Source organism: Doryrhamphus excisus, linkage group LG7 (genome assembly GCF_037039965.1).
Source record: "Doryrhamphus excisus strain RoL-2023G ecotype Guam linkage group LG7, RoL_Dexc_Guam_v1.1, whole genome shotgun sequence".
NCBI lineage: Eukaryota > Metazoa > Chordata > Actinopteri > Syngnathiformes > Syngnathidae > Doryrhamphus > Doryrhamphus excisus.
The window spans coordinates 6683904-6710315 of record NC_136363.1 but is presented as its reverse complement, the minus strand read 5'-3'; the positions used below and the strand labels follow the sequence as shown (position 1 = coordinate 6710315).

The 26412-nt window shown below is 41.1% G+C and overlaps 2 protein-coding genes and 1 non-coding gene across 3 annotated transcripts in view; all 3 read right to left on the bottom strand.

The window, feature by feature from the left end:
* Nucleotides 1-3721: 3721 nt before the first annotated feature.
* On the bottom strand, nucleotides 3722-5837 carry polr1f (RNA polymerase I subunit F). Its single transcript, XM_058047377.2, has 4 exons — nucleotides 5480-5837; nucleotides 5063-5204; nucleotides 4779-4987; nucleotides 3722-4687 (listed from the first exon to the last, which is right to left on the bottom strand). The coding sequence occupies exons 1-4, from the start codon at nucleotides 5779-5781 to the stop codon at nucleotides 4078-4080; spliced, it is 1263 nt and encodes a 420-aa protein (XP_057903360.2). The 5' UTR covers nucleotides 5782-5837; the 3' UTR covers nucleotides 3722-4077.
* Nucleotides 5838-6224: 387 nt separating this feature from the next.
* On the bottom strand, nucleotides 6225-11600 carry tmem196 (transmembrane protein 196). Its single transcript, XM_078791743.1, has 5 exons — nucleotides 11050-11600; nucleotides 9827-9883; nucleotides 7019-7154; nucleotides 6832-6950; nucleotides 6225-6770 (listed from the first exon to the last, which is right to left on the bottom strand). The coding sequence occupies exons 1-5, from the start codon at nucleotides 11212-11214 to the stop codon at nucleotides 6699-6701; spliced, it is 549 nt and encodes a 182-aa protein (XP_078647869.1). The 5' UTR covers nucleotides 11215-11600; the 3' UTR covers nucleotides 6225-6698.
* A 5451-nt stretch (nucleotides 11601-17051) lies between these two features.
* Nucleotides 17052-26412, bottom strand: part of LOC131101617 (uncharacterized) — a 40596-nt gene continuing 31235 nt past the window's right edge. The window contains exons 5-6 of the transcript XR_013627679.1: nucleotides 22582-22691; nucleotides 17052-17368 (exon numbers count right to left, since the gene is read on the bottom strand). This is a non-coding gene — a transcript (uncharacterized LOC131101617). The remainder of the gene's footprint in view (nucleotides 17369-22581; nucleotides 22692-26412) is intronic.

Genomic DNA, 26412 nt, shown 5'->3' with positions numbered 1-26412 from the left:
CTCCTGAGATTTCTTCATAAACTCGTGAGTTTTCGTGCATGCCACAAATGTGTTTTTTATGATGAGACATGTGCGGCTTGCATATGTACGAATCTAAATTCTCTCCGCTTTTACTAATGTTGTATTTTGGTGTGTCTTCTACTCTATTTACTTGCTTTATTCAACTCCATTCTTCTGTAAAGTGTCTGAGTATTTTGAAAAGCGCTATACAAATGAAATGTATTATTATTATTAAATTGAGAGACAAATTATGTCATTTTTTTTATAAATGGATAAATTAATACATTGATCTCAATGTTCTTAATATGGATTATATAATACAATGATTGTGGCTTTCTACCATAAGGTTACCATTGAAATAAGGCAATTGTGTGTATACCTTTGTCCTTTCCTGTGTGTTTTGTGCCATTGGAGTTATGAACAGCGTCTAGACAGCCGTGCTTACCTTGTAATTATGTCAGACTTTTATTAATCTCAGTGGGCTGCATAGTTGTGAGGACATTTAAACAACTTCCTGTGTGCTTATGTTCTTTTTTTTTTGTTGTGAGAACGAAAATCAAACAATGAAATGAGCTTTAAGATGTGTTGACAAGGTGCTGTTTTCCTTTAATAAAAGCCGTCTAAAAGGAATGCAGAAGGGTCTAAAACGACTCAACTTCAATCTGCGTTGATAAGGCATATAATGGATGACACGATGAGCCAAAAAGAGTGTAATCTTGCTTAGATCCGAAGAATGGTAATCATGGCTGCATTAGGGAGGCGCTTGAGAGTTTGGCTATCATTCTTTTAAACAATGTGGGCCTCAAACAGAAAATGTTTGTGGAACTCAGCAGGGAAGCCGCCTGGTCCAGACTCTTTTTAGTTATTGGCTATGCCATTGAGTGCACTGCAATACCTCAGGGGAATAAGGGAGTATTTGCTTTTTCTTGTATAACGTGTGGTAATTTAATGGCACCCAGGAATTTATGGATGACGTCAATATTTGTGTTAAAATCTGAAGCGCATATTTGCTCTCAAAAGTTCAGAACTGCATCATTTATAATTGCTGGCGGGTCATTTAGGAACTTATTAACGGCTTTTAGCTCTGTTTGGTTTAATTTAAGATGTGCCAGATATTTCCTGAGCATGTTATCATATTCAAGATTGTTATATCTGGCGTCCGCCGTGAGAGGTTACTCTGCTCGATTTTATATTTTCTTAATTCAAATATCTTTTCGAGATATGGGTTCAAGTAATATTTGTCTTGTGAAATGAAACTTTTCCTTCCTTAGACTGGTCTTGTTGCAAAAACGTGGAGAGTCACTGGACTTCAGAGGTCAAAATGAGCTGTTCACCTTAGGCGGACTTGGTGCATCTATGCACATTTAGCCGAGAATGCACCCCCTTGGAACGTGAATGTGGGAACATCTAAGACGGGTACAATTAGTCCTCGTAGGATATTGAAATCAATCAGTTACCATCATAATCTTTACTAACTGTATAATAATCTCTCATTTCTCACGAGTGATTGGATTTCCTATTCATAGTAAATAGAATATAGAAAGACTGATTACAACCATCTAAATTTAAGAGCCCTCTTGATATAAAATAACACCCCTATAGTCACCTTTACCTAATGTAGTAAACATAATACGACATATTAAGCCATAAATAAGACTTGTACAGCATATTAAAAGCTATAACCAAACTGTTTGCTCACCATTAATGTTGACGGACACATGCAGAGGACTTGTCTCCTTTTATGACTGAAGTCAACTCCTTGTCCACTTATCCATATTGTACTGAACAGCCAGGACAGAGGTGTGTGTACTCTTTTTCTACTTCCACATTTGCCATCACCAGTACTGTTCTGCAGCGGCATCACAAAAAATAAAATAAAAACACAAAATAGCATTTCAGCATTTAATACAGTGGATTAACTCGTGTGTAATTTTCCAGGAACTTTTTGGTTGTTTAAGATGTTGACTAGACAAACTGCAATTATGCTGCGTGCACAAAGTCAAGTCAATCAATGCATGGTTACTGAGAGGCGGCCATGAGGTGTCGGCTGCCAGGGAACTCAGCTCAACAACCAAAAAGTTTACTTTTAGGGTTAATTGTGTGCGTTTATACTAGTACATGGACATTGAACCCTTGGGAAAGAGCTGAAAACTTGAACCCGTGTGTGTGTGTGTGTGAATATCTACCTACCTGAAGGGCTGATCTGAACATTAAAAAACCGATGCCAAGAATCTCTCCGAAATACCTTTGAAGGGACCATAAAGGGATTTCATGGATGTCAATACAACAGCGAGAGAGGAGCTTTGATGCAATTCGAACTCTTGCCTGGGTCGTGTTGGACGATTAATGGCCGCAGTTGCACAGCACTGACTGGTGGAACACTTAAGTTTTATGACCTGCTGCCATTTGGGGCTCTGGGACGGGTCTGAAGGCCGACCACGTAACTAATTATTTGGGCCAAAGCGGGGTGTGTGAGGATGGAAGTTTGCGGATTGTGGTTTGGGGATGAGGTGTGTATGCGTGGGCGAGCGGGCCAAGTGAATGTGTGGCAGGACTCGTTTCCGTCTCTATGTGTGTGTGTGTTCTCAACCAGGGAACCGTTTGTTCTGCTAGAAGACGCCATGGTTCTGCAGGAACCTGCCAACATAGAAATGCACTTTAAACACACACACAACAGAGAGAGACAGAGGTGTAAAAGAAAGATTGCCTGGCCTACTCAACAAAAACAACACGCTTCCCTTCTTCTTCCTTCTTCTGGCCATCATAGGATGATGAAGACAAACGAGCATGCCTAGATATGAGGGTCCAGTGGCAGGAGGGGAGTCTGTGGAGGAATGTGTGTGAACTGCACTCCGCCTCCAATAAATCAGTGGAACAAGTAGGGGGGAGAAAGAGAGAGAGAGAGAGAAAAAGCTGGGTGTGGGGAGACAAAGGGGGAGTGTGCGTTGGGGAGAGATTGCAAGAATGACAAGATAAATGTGAGGCGATGGAGAGGTGCTCAAGTGCAGGTGCACGCAGGTCAGGAGTTGACGTCAGGAAAAAGGCAGACAGAGGTCACCTTGGGGCAAACTAATTACATATTTAGCAATTATCGACCACATCCCTAAATATTACACCGTGTGCGATCATTCCGCAACACTATAACCCACCATGGGGGCCAGAGAAAGTTTATCAATTTTAAAAAATAAGGCAGGAGAATCCAATACCAATCAACCGATCGCATTTTTAAGCTGATATCGGGCTAATAATCTGTAACAATAATTATAGGACAATATATTTTCCTACAATAATGAGTATGATTTGAAATACTGCACTAAAATGAGTGCTTAGCTGTCCGTATGTTTAGATTTATAATTCAAAGAAACACCGTAAATAAGCAGTAATGGGTCGGCCCATAAGCGATAACGGAATGATCAGGTGTGACGGATAAAGAGGCGGCAGATTTAACTGCGTCTCCTTATCTCTCCTCTTTAGGCGGCTCCTGATAAGCTCTCCAGCTCTTTGCACCTCGCCACTAATTAGACTCCCCGCTGAAAGGCAGGATTTGTGTATGTGTGTGTGTGTGTGTGAGGATGGAGGTAGGAGGTAAAGAAAACATCGGCTCTCAAAGCTTCATCACCTGACACTCACATGGTCGACATGAAAGGGAACCTAATGAAAAAGTTCTTGTCACAAGAATGGGTACAGTGTTTTTAAACCCAATTAATGAGGGAAAAAAAAGTTTTATCAATAGTAGTATATATATTTATTTTGCATATTCTTTGGGGTCTGTTCTTGCAAGACTAATAAAATAAACTGCAGTCACTTTGTTGGCTATTTGACATGTAAAATTGTCTTTAACTGCAGTTGATCACATGAGACTTTTGTTTAAGTCAAGAATTAGGCGGGAGTTGGAGGCACAATGGGAAAGAAATACACATGGTATTTTTCTCACTTGCATTTTTCCGCCCCCATCAGGTCAAAGTCAGGAATTGCAATCCTCAGGGCCCTAAAAACCTGAAAGTTGGTGTTTTGCAGGCGCGTAAATCATGTGACGTCATTAAGGCATTTCATAAGTTTCCTGAATGTGTTTTTTTTTCACACAATGTCACTTTTCCTCTTCTTCTTCTTGGATTTTGGTGCTTCTTGACTAAAACCCGATGGGACTTCTTCGCTCGCCGTTTCACGTTTCCTCTTCTTGTTGGGCTTGTCACTATGGTAACCGCTGGAGTCACTGGCATGGATCTCGATGGGAGACAGGTGAACTTGCTCCTCCTCTTCTTTGATCCTCTTCTTTTTCTTCTTCTTCTTCTCAGCGGGTTCGTTGCTGTTGGCATCACTCTCGGTTCCATTCTTTAGTGTGGTATTGTTGTTATCCTGCATTATTTCCTCTTCCACCGCTTCCTCCTTGGTTTTATCTTTTTTCTTCTTCTTCTTCTTCTTCTTCTCAGCGGGTTCGTTGCTGTTGGCATCACTCTCTGTTCCATTCTTCTCTAGTATGGCATTGTTGTTATCCTGCCCTATTTCCTCTTCCACCGCTTCCTCCTTGGTTTTATCTTTTTTCTTCTTCTTTTTCTTCTTCTTGGAGGAGTCCTCCATGACAGACTCCTCGGTGGGTTCTCCTGCTGGTCCTGTTGCTTGTAGCTCGGGTTGGTTAACAGAGATGTCCGTTTCTGAGGTCTCAGCAATGGCCAGGAGTTCCTGAACCCTGAGATAAACCACACATTCATTCTCAAATGACACCAAGCTCGGGGAAAAACACACACACACAGAATAAACAAAAATAAAATCACACATACTTGGTTCTGTCCAGTTTTCCTCTTATCAGAAGCACTCCTGCAGTGTCAGCATCAAGCGTAGTCACCTCAAACTCCAACTCGGCTCCAATACTTGGCCCCGCTTCCCGCCACGTATCCACAGAAAGCAGGTTTGGTTTGGGAATGCTGGCATTAAAGCAGCCGTGCACCAGACATCCCACGTGACTCACACCAAGTTTATTCACCTTTCCCTGGAGGCAGAAACAACCCGATGCTAATGTCCTCGCTCTTTATATACTAGCGTAAAACGAGGGTATACTACTCACCAATAGTCTCTGTCCCTTTGTAGGTTGAAATATAATAAAGTTGGCCTCTATGTCCATGTGGATGTAGCCGCTGTCATCATAAATGCCTCCATGGTGGCCCACAATCCGGATGTCGTCATAAGCTACGGGTACACCTTTAAGGCTGAAAGACATTTTATCACTTATACAGTTTTGTTTTTGTTCACTCTACGCTTTTAAAATAAGCACAGGTAGGCGATGGCCGATTACTGCGTTTACTACTGCGTTTTGCTCAACTATTCAACTGTTAATTGGTTAATTATGGCAAAATAATCATTATCTACCCGTACTGTATAATGATTAATTATACAGTACAGTAAAATGTTACGTCCAAGTATGGAAGTGCGAATTGAGACGGAGCCTACGTCACTAACAAATAGGCAAACAAAGTTGTGTTACCTCGTTGAGTACTTCAACAGTTCGGCATCCAACTCCTCTCGCAAACCAGTCCTCTTCTTGTTCAGGTACAAGGGCGGCATGGCGACATGTCTTCGGTGAGTGTTCATGACCAGACACGAGTACGGCGCCGACACCAGTTCGGAAGCGGCGGCAAAAGACGGCACTGAACACGTAACCTCGCTTACGTACCCACCCACCACAGAGGACAGTTCTGTCCCTGCGTTTTGAGAACAAGTCCCTGGAATTTCACCAGGCATTTTCACGTGTTTTGGTTCGTCTTCGGCATGCTTTAAATTCGCCATGTTGTTTCCCGGGACACCGGAAAAGGAACATGAACTACTTCCGCTTTCCGAAAGGATACACTACCGACACTTGTTTTGTACGTGCGTGCCTTCTAACGATCAGGAGGTGAAACTGCATCTTTTGTGTCTTTCAAAAAATATGTAAAACAAATATGTATTTTAATGTAAAATAGGGATGCTTTAGAATGTGTAAGCGTAAATTAGACCATGATATCAATTCAAGGTGAGCACACAGCTGAGAATACATCAACAGATATGCTCATTGATTATGTATCCTGTTCTCACCTGCAATGAATGCCACATTAAGATCATTAGGGTGACCTGAAGTGTATGTCTCTCTCTCACTCACACACACACACACACACACACACACGCATACAGTATATGTAAACCTAGAAGGACTTCACACTGTCATATTCAGTGTATTAGACTTTATTGGCATAAGAAGCACTTATGTACTTATTATAAAAATACGTTTTACTTATAGATTAATCTATATGCCCGACATAGACTCACAGATTGTGCAGTGTACCTAATGTAATGGCCAGTGTGTATATCCACGCAATACATTGTGCATCACCGAACTGTTTTTTTAAAAGCATACTGTTATCTCATTACAATACAAACAAATGCAAACATTTACAGAGGGGATATAAGACACATCAAGTCAGGTCCAGTTGTGCTTGTCATTTTGAGGCACTGGAATCCATCTATTCTTTGTTAATTTAAAGGTTTGATGATGTCACATCCTCTTTGGTTTGGTTTAAACAAAAAAAAACAATCTCACTTGACCGGCTGCACGAAGAGTCCGCCTCCTGATAAAGTTAGATTATATGTCTAAGCATTTGTAGCTTCAAGTGCAGCCATGCTTTTACTTAGTTGTCGACAGCAAGCGATTCAAGTTCCGGTTCACATCGTCATGGCGACGCACTAGCGTGTCCATTGTACGAGATCTGAGGGACGCCACTACTGGAGTTGTCCAGGACGTCCTGTCGAACACATACGCAATTAAATTCTTATTTCACGGCATGTAAAAATAGAGAACAGTACCTTCTCGCTCATCTCGTGTGAATGATGCAGGGAATGTTCTCTCTCTAAGAACATCCTTTGTTGCTCAGAGCTGGCGAGACGACATGTCAGCCATGTGGATAATGTACATGAGGAGATGCCTTATAGACGAGACAGGAAAGTACAAGCTCATCAGGTGTAGTGTTGTGTTTTGGTCAATTTTTTTTACCCAGACAGGCCAGAGTCATGGCAGCCAGATGAATGGATTGCATGGAATCTGGCCGTTTACTCAGCGCCCGGACAAACTGGAAGTTGAGGATGCCGGCGATCAGACCGCAGATGCAACAGGCTGAGAATAAAATCATCTGTGAAACCAAGATGCAGTCAAACCTCTGTTTTTGTATAAGCTCCAGCTTTAGTATAGTTCATTGTTTTCATACAATATTACTAGGGATATCCCATATTGGCTTTATTGCTGAAAACCGATATGCCGATATTATCCAACTCTCAATTTCCGATACCGATATGTGTAACATGACATATCTCCAGTGGTGGAATGAACACATATGTGTTGTATAAAGCATTTTTTTAATATTGTCGTTATGGACCGATATCACATTTTTATACTGATATCATGCCGCTAATTATGGGTTTCAATAACTATCATTCATTCATTCATTTTCTACCTCTTTTTCCTCACAAGGGTTACGGGGGTGCTGGAGCCCATCCCGGCTGTCTTTGGGCGAGAGGCGGGGTACACCCTGGACTGGTCGCCAGTCAATCACAGGGCACATATAGTCAAACAACCATTCACACTCACATTCATACCTATGGACAATTTGGAGTGGCCAATTAACCTAGCATGTTTTTGGAATGTGGGAGGAAACTGGAGTACCCGGAGAAAAACCCACGCAACATGCAAATTCCACACAGAGATGGAAGAGGGTGGAATTGAACCCTGGTCTCCTAGCTGTGAGGTCTGCGCGCTAACCACTCGACCGCCGTGCCGCTCCAATAACTATCAACAACACCATAACCCGCCATGGGGGCCAAATAAAGTATCATCAATTTTAAAAAGAAGGTGAGGAACACTATTGGATTCCATCAACAGTAAGGTCCATCCATTATTTATCCATTGTTTCCTGCATATAAAACAACAATTATTCTCAAAAAATATATATTTGTTAATATTTTTAGGTGTCTGGATTGTATTTATTGGATTTGCATGATTTCATGTATGTTGGGATCTGTCATAACATACTATACTGTCATTTGGAAGCTACCCTTGTTCTCAAGAGGTATCTTATTACTTGCTTTGTACTGACAGCAAATTTCAATCCCATCATTTTTGTAGTAGGATATGAGGATCCAATGAATGGCAGATCCTTCGTTTTGCAAGTAAAATAACCAACAATGGATTTATTGTGAATGCACAAGTGTATTATCGCTCATTATTTTGAGCCGAGGTGCCTTGGCGGCCTTTAACCGCATTGAAAAAGGACATCTCCAATTTCATTTAGGAGCCCTGATCCAAAACCGAGCTAATGCGATCATCGCGCCACAGGAGACTGAAAGAGTGAGTGACGGTTAGAATATGGAAAGGAAAAAGGATCGTACCAATGAAATGCACGAAGGTAAAATGACGGGGAAAGAGGCGATACGTGGGTTAGGGTTCTTCATTAGTGAGACAAGTGTAGACGCAGAGTGGAAGAGAAGGACGAGGGCTTGAGATGCGGAGGAGAGGTGACTGCTTGCCACCTCTGCTTTGCTCACATGTCTCTTTCGGAACACACGGTACACAATACACACACACACGTGTATAGTACCTTTATATATGCATGGGATCGTGCTTTGCTTAGGAATGTTACAGTACAGCCCAATTTCCCTAAATGAACCGCAACTCCTGCAGTGTCAGCAGCACTCGTGCAGCCCCAGACCATGACATTACATTTACACAATAATTGCTGTGTTTTGACTCATTTCATATATATTGCTATTCAAGCTGGACACTGGGCGGCACGGCGGTCTAGTGGTTAGCGTGCAGACCTCACAGCGAGGAGACTCGGGTTCAATTCCACCCTCGGCCATCTCTGTGTGGAGTTTGCATGTTCTCCCCGTGCATGCGTGGGTTTTCTCCGGGTACTCTGGTTTCCTCCCACATTCCAAAAACATGCTAGGTTAATTGGCGACTCCAAATTGTCCATAGGTATGAATGTGAGTGTGAATGGTTGTTTGTCTATATGTGCCCTGTGATTGGCCACGCCTCTCGTCCAAAGACAGCTGGGATAGGCTCCAGCACCCCCGCGACCCTCGTGAGGAAAAAGCGGTAGAAAATGAATGAATGAAGCTGGACACTGAGTACTACTATTAAGTATATCCAAGTATTGTTAATGCAGTGAGTGAGACTTTATTTGCCCCCCATGGCGGGTTATGGTGTTGCGGAATGATAGTACGGTAAAGAGAAACAGACAAGTTTGTTATGTGTAATATTTAGGGATGTCCGATAGTTATCAGAACCCATAATTAGCGGCATGATATATCAGTATAAAAATCTGATATCGGTCAATAACGGCAATATTAAAAAAAATGCTTTATACAACAGATATGTGTTCATTCCACCATATCACAGTTTATGATGATAATTAATACATAAAGACACAACTCTTGAATAAAAATCTTTCTTACTGAACAAAAGGCATTTCAAACCCACCAAAGATTGATGAATCATGCTTCTGATGTCAAAAATAAGCTATTAATATGATACTCATTTAAAAAGGCTTATACTGTATATGTTTCTTACAATAGAGGCAATGTTAAGGATGTATAATTGGGTGATAGTGGCAAAAATCAACGCTAAAATCTTACCCGTTTAAAAAAACAAAGGACACAAGTGGGTTAAAAAGCATGAAATAATAATAAAGACTCCCCATGTGTCAAGCTGCTGGAGTCCTCTTCCTGTTTGCCGTAGCACAAACAGAGTCTATAAAAAGACACATCATTCGAAGAACATTCCGGAAGACAAAAAAGAAAAACTTACAGTAAGGCCGGTCCTCTTTCGAGCACACAACACTCCACACATGCCACATAGCAGAAACTGAAAGAGACAATAAAAAATGGTCAAGTTAGAGTATTGGAGTGTTGATATCAGTGCCAATGCTGAAGATAGCAGCATCTACATGTATAGTACTTTATGGGGGGACTGGTGGGGGTCTTTATTGTGAAGGTTGAGTCCTGTTCATTAAGAAGCAGGGACGTCGCCATCAGCTACTGAATTCTGTAATTCAAATCTGTAAGAAGTCGTTCTGAGAAGGTTGTATTTGCCGTTGAGCACCGAAAAGTCACCCCTCGCCCTTACGCACAAGCAAAGTGACCTGTAGCCAGTCATGTGACACCACCCTCGCCAATTAACAGTAGGGGCTTTTTGGCTTGTGCCAAAACCACACTGTGATAGCAATAAACATTTCAATAATGAAAATTGAGATGAGTATACAGTTAATAATAACACTTTTGTAGATAGAGCATAGAAAACCTGTGTATGGTTTGCAACATTATTAGAGCCCTCCACACATAAACTAACACCCCTATAGTCACTTGTATACTGTCATTACCCAACAGGAAGTGACGTTGGGGATTCAGAGATGAGTTAGCCGTGGGTTATGGTTGGAACAGTAGCCTTAAAGATTATTGTAGCTATTGTGAGATCATTCAAATATCCAATAAAAGCCTGTTGCTCCGGCAATCAAGTCTGATGCTTGTGTGTCTCGCCGAACTTTACAGTAACATTACTGACATCCTGTGAATAGTGTAGCATATTAAGGCAACATCTTTGAATGCCTTATATTTGTATTTTACATAATTTTGCTATTTTTATACTTGAAAATGCTTTTTTAGGCAATTTAGGGAGCGCGGGTGGTGCCTGGTGGGAGGACTGTACCTCTTCAAGGTTGGAAGGTCGTGTCTTTGTTTATGCTTGCATGCCAGCAGCTCCAATAGTGGTTTGTAGAGATGAATAAATTAATTACAGGTTCTCAAAAGTATTTCAAATCAGAGGGAGCATGAAAAAAATTAGAACAAATGAGAATCACTGGCTTGGTAATTGGGGTCAATTTAATTATTTTTGTTGACATTACTTTATCTTAAGTCACCAAAATCCTTACTTTTGTCGCAATGTAAACCTTATTAAAGTGTACAAAAGTGGGCAAATAACAAGACGCTCATACTTTTAGCGAGTTGAAAATAAAAAGTGAAGAAGTCACCTACGCAAAGTCCGCTCCACACCGGCGAAGCGTCGCCCTGTTGCGGATTGTGCTCCCCCCGTATCCAGCTGATGCGAACGGCTCCCAGCACGATGCTCGCCACGCCCAGGCCCACCTCCACCACGGACAGAAGGAGAAGGCTCCACAGGATCTTGCGGCTGGAGCACATTCTGCCCCGGGCATGTCTCCACCTCCAGCTGGAGAAGTCTTCCTCTCGGTGCTCGGGGTTGGGGGGTTGGGGGGGTGTTACGGTCGGTAAAGACGGGTAGATCCAAACAACTTAAATCAGAGCGAATCCCATTGGAAGAAAACTAGCAACGGGGGTTGCAAAGTTGACAAATAAAAGAACTGCTGCGCTTTAAATGAAGCGCTCCACTTCATGGAGTCAATGATGCGCTGTCCACGGTACTTAAAGAGCCATGGCACGCGCACGCTAAGCAGGCGCGTGCACGTGAGTGGCTGAACACGAAGAATACACTTCAAATAATAATTTGCACATTTAATCAATGACATAAGTTGTACAGTCATGGGTTTACGATGAAACCAAAGCAACAATTATACCATACAACTACAATGTGATTTACAATAGAGATGAATCATTTCAACTCTTTTTGACCATCAAAGGACACCGTAACAAGCAATTTGGGTCGCAGGAGCTAACAGCCGCTAGCTAACTAGCTACACAAGTTAGAGAATGGACAAAACACTGAATTGTGTTATCAAACCACTACTACTACTACTACTAATAATAATAATAATAATAGCCAGTAGCTTTAGCCAGTAGAAGAAGGCCTAGCTGTTACAATGCATTCTGGGTAGTGGTTAATGAGGAACTAATGACAAAGGCACATACATTTAGAGTAGTTACTGAGGAACTAATGAGGAACTAATGACAAAGGCACATACATTTCGAGTAGTTACTGAGGAACTAATGAGGAACTAATGACTAAGGCACATACATTTAGAGTTGTCACTGAGGAACTAATCACCAAGGCACATACATTTAGAGTAGTTACTGAGGAACTAATGACTAAGAATGACTAAGGCACATACATTTAAAGTTGTTACTGAGGAACTAATGACTAAGAATGACTAAGACACATGCATTTAGAGTTGTTACTGAAGAACTAATGACAAAGGCACATACATTTAGAGTAGTTACTGAGGAACTAATGAGGAACTAATGACTAAGGCACATACATTTAGAGTTGTCACTGAGGAACTAATCACCAAGGCACATACATTTAGAGTAGTTACTGAGGAACTAATGACTAAGAATGACTAAGACACATGCATTTAGAGTTGTTACTGAAGAACTAATGACTAAGGCACATACATTTAGAGTAGTTACTGATGGAGTAATGACTGGGGCCCATAGTACATTTAGAGTAGTTACTGAGGCACTAATGACTAAGACTGACTAAGACACATGCATTTAGAGTCGTTACTGAAGAACTAATGACTGAGACATTTAGAGTTGTTATTGGTGAGCTAATCAGGAACTAATGACTAGGACACATACATTTAGAGTAGTTACTGAGGAACTAATGACTAAGGCACATACATTTAGAGTAGTTACTGATGAAGCAATGATTGGGGCCCATAGTACATTTAGAGTTGTTACTGATGAACTAATGAACTAGTGACTGGGGCACATACATTTACTGTATGGTTACTGAGTAACTAATGGCTATGGCGCATATATTTAGAGTAGTTACTGAGGCACTAATGACTAAGGCACATACATTTAGAGTTGGTATTGAGGAACAAATGACTGAGGCATATGCATTTAGAGTGGTTACCAAGGAAACTAATGGCTGAGGCATATGCATTTAGAGTGGTTACAAAGGAAGTAATGATTAAGGCACATATGTACATTTAGAGTGGTTACTGAGGAACTAATGACTAAGGCACATACATTTAGAGTTGTTATTGAAGAACAAATGACTGAGGCATGTGCATTTAGAGTTGTTACCAAGGAATCAATGCCTAAGGTACATACATTTAGAGTAGTTACTGAGGAACTAATGAGTAGTCGTCAGGGTTAGGTAGGTTGATTCCTCATTGAGTACTGTCAGTTTATAAAGTGTTACCCAGGAGGCTGTTTCCAGCCTTTCCTTGAGTGTCTTTTTATACGAGCGTTCCCATTTTTCCTCTTATTCACTGGGAGCCTCATCATTTTCATCTTCGGCTGCATTGAATGAGCAGCTTTTTCCCGGCGAAAATCCCACAGCTACAGTTTAGTGACTCCCTACTGTGTATAATCAATTCATGGTCAGAGTGAAGTTTGCACCATTTTTTTATTGTGTAACTGCTGGCTTTTTAACTGATCAATCTACTATTGACTGGCTTGAGAGTAAAAGCAGCTTGTAGAAGAAACAAGGAGCATGGTGTCTTTACTGTATACCGACTCAGTGAGCCTAGCACTACAATCTGAAAGTCAATGGAATGTGTGAAAAAAGATGTTTGTACATCAGATTAAAGCCCGCAGGAGCGTCCTCATGCATGTTTTATCACTGGGCTGCTTGGGCCATTTTGATTCCCATGCTAATAGAAAACATTAAAAGGTGTATGAATTCATTTCATAGGAATGTTTGGTGAGTTGAATATTTAGAATGCATCTGAAGATTAGGAACGATTTTTCGAGAAGTGCGTCACTTTTTCTACACATCAACTCTCTTATGAGTCAGCCAAAGGCAGCACGGAGCGATGGGAGATATATATAAAGTTCTCTCTTGCTACAGTAAGTGGATAAAGAGAGGAGTTAGCAGGAGGTGGCTAGAACTCTGCTATCCCTTGAGGCCCATTATAAGCTTCCCAGTCGCCATCCGCTGGAAGAGCGGCTCAAAATCATTACGCCATATAAGGGAGACTGGCCTGTAATGAGTAGAGCAGCAGGAGGAAAATGAAAATCTGTCATCATTCCCTGTAGGCCAGTGAGGGGAAGGAATCAAAGGAGCCGCGGGCCACTTGGAGATTGACTTGAGTGTGTTTCCGTTGTGACAGTGGAGGTGTGATGTTATCGCATCAGAGAGCTGTTGACTGAATCCTCTTTTAAAATAATATATATCTATTTCAAGACAAAGCTTTGTGTTATTATTAGTATCAATATTTCAGCATTTCCTTGCCACAGTCCACCTTTTTGCTCTATTTTTCCTATTTTTTGGTTGAATTTCATTTCTACATTGTGCCGTGGGCCAATAAAAAACAAGCCGCGGGCCGCAAATGGCTCCCAAGGCGCACTTTGGACAGCCCTGAGCTACAGTATATGATAGAATGAACACCTCCCAAACAGTGTCAATCAACTTCTCTAAATCATTAGTTCCTCAGTAACGCCTGTATTTTTGTGTACCTACTTGTAAAGAGTGACCTGCTCCTGCATTTAGGCGATACTCCAAACCCGCCTCCGTAGCTTGGCGTGGGCATGCTTGGATTTCAGATCAACAGTTGCAAAAAAGACATATTTAAGCACATTTCATGTTGTTTTTTTGTCTAAAATAAGCATTCCTTGCATAAAAATGTCAAAATAAACTAAAATCCAAACATAAGGCATTCAGAAGATGGATGTTGGGACATGTAGTATTCTACACTGAACACTAGGGGTCAGTAATGTTACTCTAATCTTCAGTGATACACATATTTTCTCTGATTATGTTTATTATATTGGGTAATACGAGAGTAAAGATGGCTGTAGGGGTGTATGTTCATGACTAAAGGGGCCTGATATTGTTAAAAACTGTATTTAGAAGGTCGTAAACAGATTTTTTAATGCTCTAACTACAAAAATATTCAATTCATAAATAAAGAAAAATGTTAGTTCGATCAATGCATCGTTTTCTACTCACGTATGAGAGAAAGAAATGCCAAAGCCAACAACTTTCCTGTTGCAAGAAAAAAAGGGGGCTAAAATCCTACCTTCTCAACATCTGTAACATCTATTGTCTTGTCTGGAAACCCTGGATAACGACATTTGCCTTCCCAGCGGACACGTTTACTTACAGCGTATGCTAACAATACACAATGAAGAAATGGTAGACGGCGTCATTACAGCAGGAATCAATGGCATTACAGTACACTCGCACATACTCGGGTCATTTGTCAACGTAAAGGTGCTTGTTAAGTGTATGTTTAAAAGTCAAGGGTGCTGACTAATGATGCCACAGCCTATGTGCGTGTTCCCGTGCACTCAATACGGCTGCGAGACTATTGAATAAAAACTATAACTGTATGCATTGTCTTAAATCTTAACGTGTTCAAATGTCAATAAAGTTAGTCAATCTATATATGTTTTATATATTGTGCTAAAATGCCATCCATTTTGATAGTACAATATCCTGCTTGGGATCTATTGCCTGTATTTCCTGAGTTGTATCTCTCAGCATCTGAGTCACATATGCTGTGTTGGCAGCAGCTCTGCCAAGTTCTTATAAAGTATTAATCACTTCGCAGCAGGAGCCACTATGACACACTCTCTCTCACACACACACACACACACACACACACACACACACACAGTGCGTTTGAAGCCAGTCCCAGTGCAGAGGCCTCTAAATTTCCTCCAGTCTCAGTGAAATTGGATCCGGGCCTCCATCCTGTGTGAGGAGCTAGTACACTAAACCACCAGGCTCGCCTCATCTTTTTTGGCCTCCCTGTGTGGATAGAATGACAACGTAAGCACATTCTGGCGTCATCATTCACTACCACATAGATGAATCGACTTTTGTTATTAATTTGTGAGAATATTATTATAGAATTCTACCTCCTGTATAGTTGCGTCTCCTTTCCAGCGGTCTCACAGCAATTGCCTTGACAATAGAGGCCACTAGAGGGAGCCATGTCATAGTGTGAATCACGAAGAGACTCCTTGAAAGGTGGTTTTCTAATGTGGTAGAAATAAATACAATAATCACACGACATACATAATATTATATTCAAGAAATACATTTTGGTGAATTTATATTGAAGTATCAGGTAAAACACACGTATGTATGGTCGAATTAAGGGTACATATTACAAAGTTAGCTTGCCGAAAATGCTCAGCTTTCACACTTCTTCACTGTTAACCGACACACGGCGTGCTCTAGAGCTCCCCTAGTGGTGAAAATCAGACACACAACAATAGTTAGCTTACCGAAAATTCGCTGCTTTTACACTTCTTCACTGTTACACTCCCCTTTAGCACGCGATGCATTGTGGGACTTGGTTTTATGTTCAATGTTTGTACTTTACTAGTTTCATTATGGTAATGGATTATTTTACACAAGTACATTTCTGTGTGAAATTAATTTCGTCGCTACTTCTTATGTTTCGTTTTATTCGGCAGCCAATGGCTACAAGAAGTGCTATGATTCAGAGCGGCAATCAATGCAAAAAAGAAGAAGACACTGTTTGATTGGTTCTTTGCGTCAATGTAAACAGGAAGTAACTGCCTGGCTTGCAGCATTGACATTTTTTTTAAACCTGTACTTTCACTTTATACATTTACGTACATTTTTAATCATTATACATTACAATGGTGATTCAAAAATTAATGGAACTAAAAACAAAAAAATAAAATGAAAAAAAAAACTGTTACTGACACACTGCGTGCTCTGGAGCTCCCCTAGTGGTGAGAATCAAACATACAACAATAGTTAGGTTACCAAAAATTCGCTGCTTTCACACTTCTTCACTGTTACCGAGCCACACAAAACACACTGCGTGCTCTGGAGCTCCCCTAGTGGTGAGAATCAAACATACAACAATAGTTAGCTTACTGACAATTCGCTGCTTTCACACTTCTTCACTGTTACCGAGCCACACAAAACACACTGCGTGCTCTGGAGCTCCCCTAGTGGTGAAGATCAGACATACAGCAATCATGAATGTTTATAGTTATCGAACCAACGAGAGGTGTTTCTGATATTTTTCTTACCTCATTTAGCTACAAGTGAGACTCCATATACTATAGTTAAATAAATATATCTCTAGGAGTACAAGAACGGATGATATTTGTACACAGCTCTTGAGTGGCACTGGTTTTTACTGTAGCTTTATTATAATCAGCCAGGTGTACCACTACACTACCTAACCAGTCACATGAGACGCACGCTAACAGAGAAAGGATGTTCGTGTTTCCAACATGTCATCTGCTTCATGTGACCTGACCTTAACAATAGGGGAAGCCCACTACATGACAGAGTAACCAACATAACCAGGAAGAAAAACTCCCTACTTTCCAAAGGACGGTGGTCTAAAGTCCACAGTGTGTGCTCATGGAGTCGAAAGGAGGCAAGATGGGGACCAATACTGACGCCTTCAAGTACACTGCGGCGAATCAGTTCCTGTTGAAAGATGACAGAATGCAGAATGACGCATAGGGAGTGGGAGAACCACACAACATCAACCATACTTAGACAAATAAATCGCACACACACACACACACACACACACACACACAGTTATGAAGGTGATGTAATAGCTTACTGGACATGCTATGTTTCCCAGAGTGACTGAGTGAGTGAATCGGCTTTCTGTATGACATATAAAAGATACAGTGCAATAAAACACACATCACTGATGTTTACACCACACCCTTTTTTCTCACAGCCATGATACAAAAAATACTGTGGGACTTTATGCAGATATTTCCCATGAGATGTCCATATCTTCTACTTTACCTCAGCATATCCACTATCACTATCATCATCAGCAGCTAGAGCAGGGGTCTCAAACTCAATTTACCTGGGAGCCACTGGAGCTAGGGTCTGGGCATGAACATGAACATGAACATTAATCAAACGTAATAATTTTTTTCTGGGTACATGAACTTGCGCGAGCCGCACTAACATTAAACTTTCATATCAAGGCGGGGGGCCTCAAACTAGTGTCCTGCGGGCCACATTTGGCCTGCATTGAGACCCCTGAGCTAGAGCAACTTGACCTCACCTTGCATAATATCATAAAAAAAATACACTACTAAGTGAGTGCTTACTTATCTTGGTGGCTTAACCATAAACTGAAGAGGAAAATGATTGTGAACATAATACAACAACAACAGCAATACATACACCTCAGTCCTGGCTGCTCAGTACAAAATGGCAAACAAAGTCACCACCTGACAGCAGACCCTTGCCGTCCAACTTCCAGAAGTGTCTTCCAGAAATTAGGAATGTAGATACAGTTGGTGTGATGTACTATGCAAATGAGTCATTTGGTCACAATGGTGACGTTGTAACAGGTTTATTTGTATTTGCATGATTTCCCATGGGGGAAAACGGTGTGTTACGTTGTATAACTGACTCGGCTGTACAGTCCTTATTGGTACAAGTCCACCCAGCTGCCTGACTGCAAAAAAGAAAAGAGTGTCTCCGCAGCTACACCATATTAGTCTTCTGTTATCAGTAAGAACGTCAGTGGAAACAATGAGTTTATATGAGAATCAGAGCCGATTTCCGCATAACTGCCAGGTCATGTTAAAACACACAATCACAGTGCGTTTGAGTGCGCTTGTTTTTTGTGTACACTATAGACCAAACCACTAACCACATGATGGTATATCAGTGTTACTCCTCCCTGCTGTAGTCCAACTGTATTTCCCCCCCTGATTACAGACATTTATTTAGGCCTTAGAACCACAGACTGGTGACCTTTCGGTCTCACTTTCATTTTCTTTCACACAGCCGCACAGCTCTGTTTGGCCTTGACAGAATTACACTTCACAGCTGCTGGCACCCAGGATGTGGCTGAGAATTTCAGGGACTCTCCAATGCTCCCTGGTGAGTGAAAATGGGCATGAGGAGGGTTATGGGAGCCATCTCTTCAGGGATTCTATGCTTTCATTTCATGCTGAACTGTTCAAGGACAGGAATTACTTGTCAGTGCTTGCATCATTTCAAAGCAAGTCTTACAGGAAAGTGCATAAAAACTATTACTGTAAAGCTGGGGTGGCTGGGGGTCGTAGCAATCAACTCATTTGCTTCCAAAGATGTATTTATTCTACCCGACTGCTCGTTCCAAAAGATGTGTTTATACATATTTGATGTTTTTTTTTGCATGGGAGGTGCAACTCTACAATAGATGCAGTTTTAAGCAAAAAAATGACCACAAGGTAGCAGAGATGCATTTTATAAGAACTCGGCCTGAGCTGCAGAGCAAACCAGGAAGTGAAAAGGCATCTCGCTATGTTGGACAAAGGAGGTTACGCATTGAAGGGAAATTTCAATGCATGCACACACAAATGTGGAAATTGTAAATAGTTCATGGGGTGATATTTGTTTTTAAAAAAGGCTATTTTTATGTAAAACAAGCATTGTTTGTATTATGACATTGTATATGACATTTTGGCTACATACTGTATATATGGCTAAATTTGTGTTAAAGTGAAAGTTATGTTTTTCACAAAAAGCCATTGTTGAAAACCAATATTTTGCTGAAATGTGCCTATGTTCTACTGCTGATTACTAAAAAACGGAAAACGGTAAAAACTTTTTTTCCTGATAAAAGATGTCTATATAGCCCAAGAACACAATATTCTGTGTGCCTTGAAAAATCGGTCAAAATCATCAAAAATGGCCGGTAGCAAAAGGGATGGCTTGTGAAAAATGGCTGGGATTTAATGAGTTGTAATAGAGAATAATTTTCCCAATATCAGTAACAAAACCCAGTCCAGGGTCGCCCGAAATCAGCCGGGATAGGCTCCAGCATATCTGTGAAAAAACACGACTATGGTCACATTTATACTTTTTTTTATTTACAACATATTGCGCAACTGCAGGGTCTTGAGACCCATGCTAACTCGCAAACTAGAGAGCTAGCGACCTAAACGGTAGCCTTCAAGTTATTTCCTTTAAACTAAAATAGCCAAAAACTTACCACTTCCACACAGATAGGGAGGATAACTATTAACAGTTATTTAACCTTTAACATGAATATTAATTAAACAAAATATTTTTTCTGGGTACATGATACCATACAGCATTCATATCCAACTTGCGCAGGCCGCACTAACATTAATTCTTTAATTCTTTATAGTAACATAAAGTAATATAAAGAATAAAGAATGAAGTTGCAATTATTGTTATATGCAGACTGAAATTACTTTCCCTCTGGGCTAAAAGTTTGTAAAAACCAAAAAAAAAACACACTGGTAACTGTGGTATTGCAGCATCTTCAAGTCATGATCGTGGTTGCATGAAGTGCAGGATTGTTTTTTTTTTTTTGCCGTGAATACTTTTGGCCGCAACACCACAGATAGCGACTTGGCAGCAGCCGCTGGGTTTTCCTCGGTTGTGTACACGGAGCGGATGTTTATGGACAATTAAATGGCCATTTCAACCACAAAAAAACACAAAAGTGTTCTTTCCCTGTTGTGAACTACATTTAAAAGTCACCTTAACATCATTCCATGGCACCACAGAATGAGCCGGTGAAATAATAATGTATCATATTCCTGTATTAACCTTGACACTTGACTGCTGTCTACAGGGAAGAGAAAGATTCAGGAAGTTGAAGAGGTAGCCTGGACTATTTTTGCTACAGTAAACACGTGGCTTTTAAAGTGGAAAAAAACACTTGTATAAACAATATCAAGACAGTCGGTGCAAAATAACTATGAAAACTCTTCAAGAGCGGACGTACTATTCTATTTTATTAGGGTTTAAATGTAGTTAAAGAGGAACAGGGGTGTGACAAATTGGAATTTTAGAGGAACAGGTGGACACTTTTTATGAGTATTAATGCAGAACTAAACAGCAATAACACCCTGAGGTATTTACGGTGCATTTTAGTTCTCCGTTGCTCGGAAAAGAGCAATGATTTTCACCTAGCAGCTGTGGATTTTATTGCACATATATATATATATATATATTCACCTTAATGGTATTTTGTGCACATTTCTGTATTGACACAATGTGCAGATACAGAGAATACATTCAGAGGGCCAATAAAGTGTGCAAATGAAGCCTTCAGGGACTCGCGTCAGATTCGAGCTGCCTTTTAACACCTTCTGCAGTTGATAGACCACACATTAACTGCTATCAACTCAACTTGTTTGAGTCAGTCAAAAAGGTACCAGGTCTTGAAAACATCAACGAGAATCTACCCAGAGAACGCAGACAAAATTCAAACGAATAAGTTATTTTGTGATGACCTTCATTTGGTTTCAAGTTCGCAAAATGTTCCCACAGTGACATTCAAAATAATGAAGTGACTGTAAGCCAAACACTCGACAATGTGCTTGTGTGTGTGTGTGTGCACGACAACAACAATACGGTTCCCAGGATCACTTACAAAAAAAATCCCCCTCGTGCATTGAGATTTTTTACATAAGGACTGCATTGAAATGGGATTTTTACGTCAACATGCTATGCAGAAGTTGAACCACAGCTGGGTATGTTGTTTTAGCAGTACTTGCAGTACTTCCAACATACAAAACCGCAATACATATAATAATGAGTGGCGTTACAAAATACCATTGTTAGTAAAGCAACAAATCCACTTAACCCTTAAACCTCCAATACAACAACTACAAACCACTACACGACAATATCAATATTTATAATAACATGACCAAAACATCAGAAATTAAATAAAATACATTACACTCACTCATAAGTCTGCAAGAATTCCAGTATACTGGAAGTGGCAAAACAGGCTAAAATATTTATAAAGTTCTGATATCAATCGATAATCTATTATTATGGCAAATGTGAATTCCCTACTGAGCAAGATGGACGAGCTAGCAGCAACACTAAAATTGGTTTTCATTGTCATAAAAAAAACAATGTCGATATCTACCGATATCATATTTGTATGCCAATATCAGGCCAATAATATCGGACATTCCTCCTAAAAATATAAGCTCACTTATTTGTTCATATAACACACATACAACGATAAACAACTCTGTGTTTGGGTTCTTTCTCTGTGTCTGAACAGGACTGCTGTTTTCATCTAATGATGCGTTCAAGGACACTGGTAACTTTGAATGTTAGGGAATAGGCTTCCAAACATCAACCAGCTGAGGGGAATCTGAAATCTGAGTGTTTGACGGACATGGGCCTACACTTCTGATTCTGAAGGCCCTGGGGAAGAATACATTAACATAGCAACACTTCAAAGATAAAATCTGATTGGACAAAAACAATACACGAAACACAACAAAATGCTGATGGGCATAAAAAAAAATTTGATTTTAAATATAGATCAGTGCTGCTGATCGTGTTTAGGCCAGCAGAGAAGGTTTTGCTGGCCCTGACACTTCAGTTCAGACCACAACTAAATTAAACTAAATTAAACAAAAGTGATTACAGATTATATTTGTGTTTGTATTTGTGTACCCCGCCTCTCGCCCGAAGACAGCTGGGATAGGCTCCAGCACACCCGCGACCCTCGTGAGGAAAAGCGGTAGAAAATGAATGAATGAATCCCATATAGGGGCAGTATCGCCGAAACCGACAGAGGGTGCCGTATAATGACTCAGGGTGTGGATGGTTCCACATTGGTGTAAATCTGTAATGTCTTGTGTTGGTTCACTCTTCCTGATAAAACCACTCACCATGCTCATCTTGTGTTGGTTTGCTGGTATTCTCTGCGCTTGATCGGGGCAACCCTGATAAGCTCCCGTTTCACCTCTGACCTCCTCCCATCACTGGATCCACTTTGCTGCTGAAAGGAGAGCGTGGGAGATAGTTAGAGAGAGAAAATCAGTGAAGAGTCAACTCTGAATGGGGGATTTGGAAGAGAAAAGGCGGGCAGGTGTTAGCAGGGGAGCAGTGCGTCAAAATGTGGACGCTTCCTCCCGTGTGTGTGTGTGTGTGTGTGTGTATGTGATTGGAGAGTGATGAGACCAGACCAGCGTGAGCGAAAGCTTAGCCGACTGCTAACACAAACAAACCCGGGGGAAGTCGACGACATCGGAGGGGGGTTGGGAAGCTAGAGAAGGAGGAGGCGGGCGGGGGGGATTTAGGAAGGGAAGAGTGTTTTGTGTCATCATTATGACAAGGACCAACCTCTAACTCGCTGATGTTGGCCAGTATTGACAAGGCCAGGGGTGTGTTTACACAAGAACCCATTATCAAGTTTGTGGAGCGGAGAACAGATCCATATTTTCAGCAAGGACAAACACCATCAGGCTGCAGAAGAGGTTTATGAGTGGGGCTTGGAATCTGGGATTTGTTTCTTTTTTTTTAAACTTAACTTGAAACAGTTGAAATGATGTCGTTTTGCAAACATTATTGTTTCCGACAACCAAACACCACAAAGGATGCAAGGCATGTGCGATAATTATCGGCCCGATATCCACATAAAATGCATTATCGGTTGATATTGGTATCATTCTTTTCCCAATCATGACAACCAATATTTAAAAAATGATCGTCCCGAGGGTGAGGAGCTCAGCCATCCGGGAGGGGCTCAGAGTAGAGCCGCTTCTCCTTCACATCGAGAGGAGTCAGTTGAGGTGGCTCGGGCATCTAGTCCGGATGCGTCCCGGACGCCTCCCTACTGAGGTGTTCCGGGCATGCCCAGCCGGGAAAAGGCCCCGGGGCAGACCTAGGAGGACACGCTGGAGGGACTATGTCTCACAGCTGGCCTGGGAACGCCTTGGTGTCCTCCCGGTGGAGCTGGAGGAAGTGGCCGGGGACCGGGAAGTCTGGGCTTTCCTACTAAGACTGCTGGCCCCGTGACCCGGACCCGGATAAGCGGAGGAAAATGGATGGATGGATGGTCCCTATATACGCATAAAATGCGATATCGGTTGATATTGGTATCAGATTCTTTTCCCAATCATGACAACCAATATTTAAAAAGTTATCGTCCCGATATATGCATAAAATGCGATATCGGTTGATATTGGTATCAGATTCTTTTCCGATATAAAAAAAAATGCTGTATATAACACATATGTGTTCAGTCCACCACAGAGGATATGCAGTGTTACATATATATATATATCGGTATCAGTATCGGAAATTGAGAGTTTGCCGAAAGTCGGCTTTCGGCAAAAATGCCAATATCAGACATCCCTAATATATATATGTATTTTAAAAAGAAAACAGGCTCCATCTGAAGCTTTGTGTTATAGGTTATAGATGACAAGGTGTATTAATATTACATTGTACGTTTTACTTTTTTTTAAATAAAAAACTTATAAAACTTATACAAAGTATTTTTTTAATTAAAAATGTTTTAAACACATTTTTCAGCTATAGTCCTGTGAATTTTTTCCCTCATAATATTATGACTTTATCCCAAACTATTTTGATTTCATTCTCATAATAGCTATGATCTTTTTCCTACCTAAATTTCCAAAAGTTATGTATATTATATTCTTTCCTTTTACAAAAAAGCTTTGATATTTTAGCTTTATGCTTCTTAAATATATATTTTTTGTTCATTTTATGACTTTATTGTTGTAAAGTAACTTTTTTTCAGCATATTATCTTCTAATATTTAGACTATTTTTCCAAGATTATGCTATTTTCTTCCCATTTTTGCTGTATATTTCATTTTCCTGTTTAACTGTATTTTTAGAATGTGCTCAGGGCCATTTAAAAAAGTCTGAATAAATGTTTGCAAATATACTTGCTTGTAACAAAGTGACATCGCCAACTAGTGGCCCGGCATGCACATCCCTGCAAAAATCCCGTCTTTTACTATAGGCTGTTATCAAATAATGGCACCGTTAGAAAGCAGTGTGGAATGTGTTTAGCATCATTACCATAATTGAGAGTGACTGCAAGGAGAGCGAGTAGAGGGGGATGTACGTACGACACCCCCCACCCTGAAATTCCTGTTTGACAAATTATGCTAATGAATGAATGAATATGCGCAAAGCTTCTGCCGTGTGAACAGCACACTGGGTCAAACAGATCAGATAAGGCTCTTGTGAAAGCTGAGTATTGATCAGCAGCGTTGGCACACTCGCAAACACAGTTTGGGTTGAGAGCCAATCCCAACATGGTTGTTTTATCTGGTGGGCTTCAATGGAATATATGCATCCCATCATGCCAAAGACGGGGGGACTGGGGTTTGTGTCTTTTTGTCCGTGCACAGCTGCTGTTCTCCTGCTTGTTTAGGACATTTTTGGCTCAGCGGAGCAGCCGGTGAAGGTTACTCCATGTCATTGGAATCTGTGCACAATAGACCCAAAAATACTCCTCCTCCTCCTCCTCCTCCTGCCTCAGCACCAGCATGTGAACTCCTTCACAAGAGCTCTGCTATTATTGACCCCCACCCACTCCACTCTGCAACCTCAACATCCACACACATCCTCACACACACAGGAGCGCTCAGTGCTGTTAAATGGCTCCCAGAAGAAGCAATATAAACATCAGTGTTTAATTCAAGGCCATAGTTCAACTGAAGTGCACCCCACTACAACCGGGCTTAACACAGACAATCCACAGCAAAGTATATAAGTATATAATGTATTCTCACTTAGAAGTCTGTTTGGCATGTTCATGGCCTCATTTCGTACAAAACATGTTAAGAAAAATTAACAATACATTATTTAAATGCAGGCCACCCAATCAGGAGATCGGGTTCGAATCAGGTTTGCATGTTCTCCTCGTATGTGTGTGAGTTTTCGCCGGGTATTCCGGTTTCCTCCCACATTCCAAAAACATGCTAGGTTAATTGGCGACTCCAAATTGTCCATAGGTATGAATGTGAGTGTGAATGGTTGTTTGTCTATATGTGCCCTGTGATTGGCTGGCCACCAGTCCAGGGTGTACCCCGCTTCACGCCCGAAGACAGCTGGGATAGGCTCCAGCACCCCCGCGACCCTCGTGAGGATAAGTGGTAGAAAAAGACTGGATGAATGAATGAATGAATGAATGCTTATGCTTCTCCTTTCTGTACATTCTAGAGATATAACATTCATTCATTCATTTATTCATTTTCTACCGCTTTTTCCTCACAAGGGTCGCTTGGGTGCTGGAGCCTATCCCAGCTGTCTTCGGGCGAGAGGCGGGGTACACCCTAGACTGGTCGCCAGCCAATCACAGGGCACATATAGACAAACAACCATTCACACTCACAATTCATACCTATGGACAATTTGGAGTCACCAATTAACCTAGCATGTTTTTGGAATGTGGGAGGAAACCGGAGTACCCGGAGAAAACCCACACATGCACGGGGAGAACATGCAAACTCCACACAGAGATGGCCAAGGGTGGAATTGAACGCTGGTCTCCTAGCTGTGAGGTCTGTGCGCTAACCACTAGATCGCCGTGCCGCCCGATATAAAAACAGCTAATATATATATATATATATACATACACACACATAACGGGGAGCATTTATTCTGTGTATCAAAAAAGGGCAACATTTTATTTAATTTATATTTAAATAATACTACTGTTTTTAATCAACTTTCGCACTG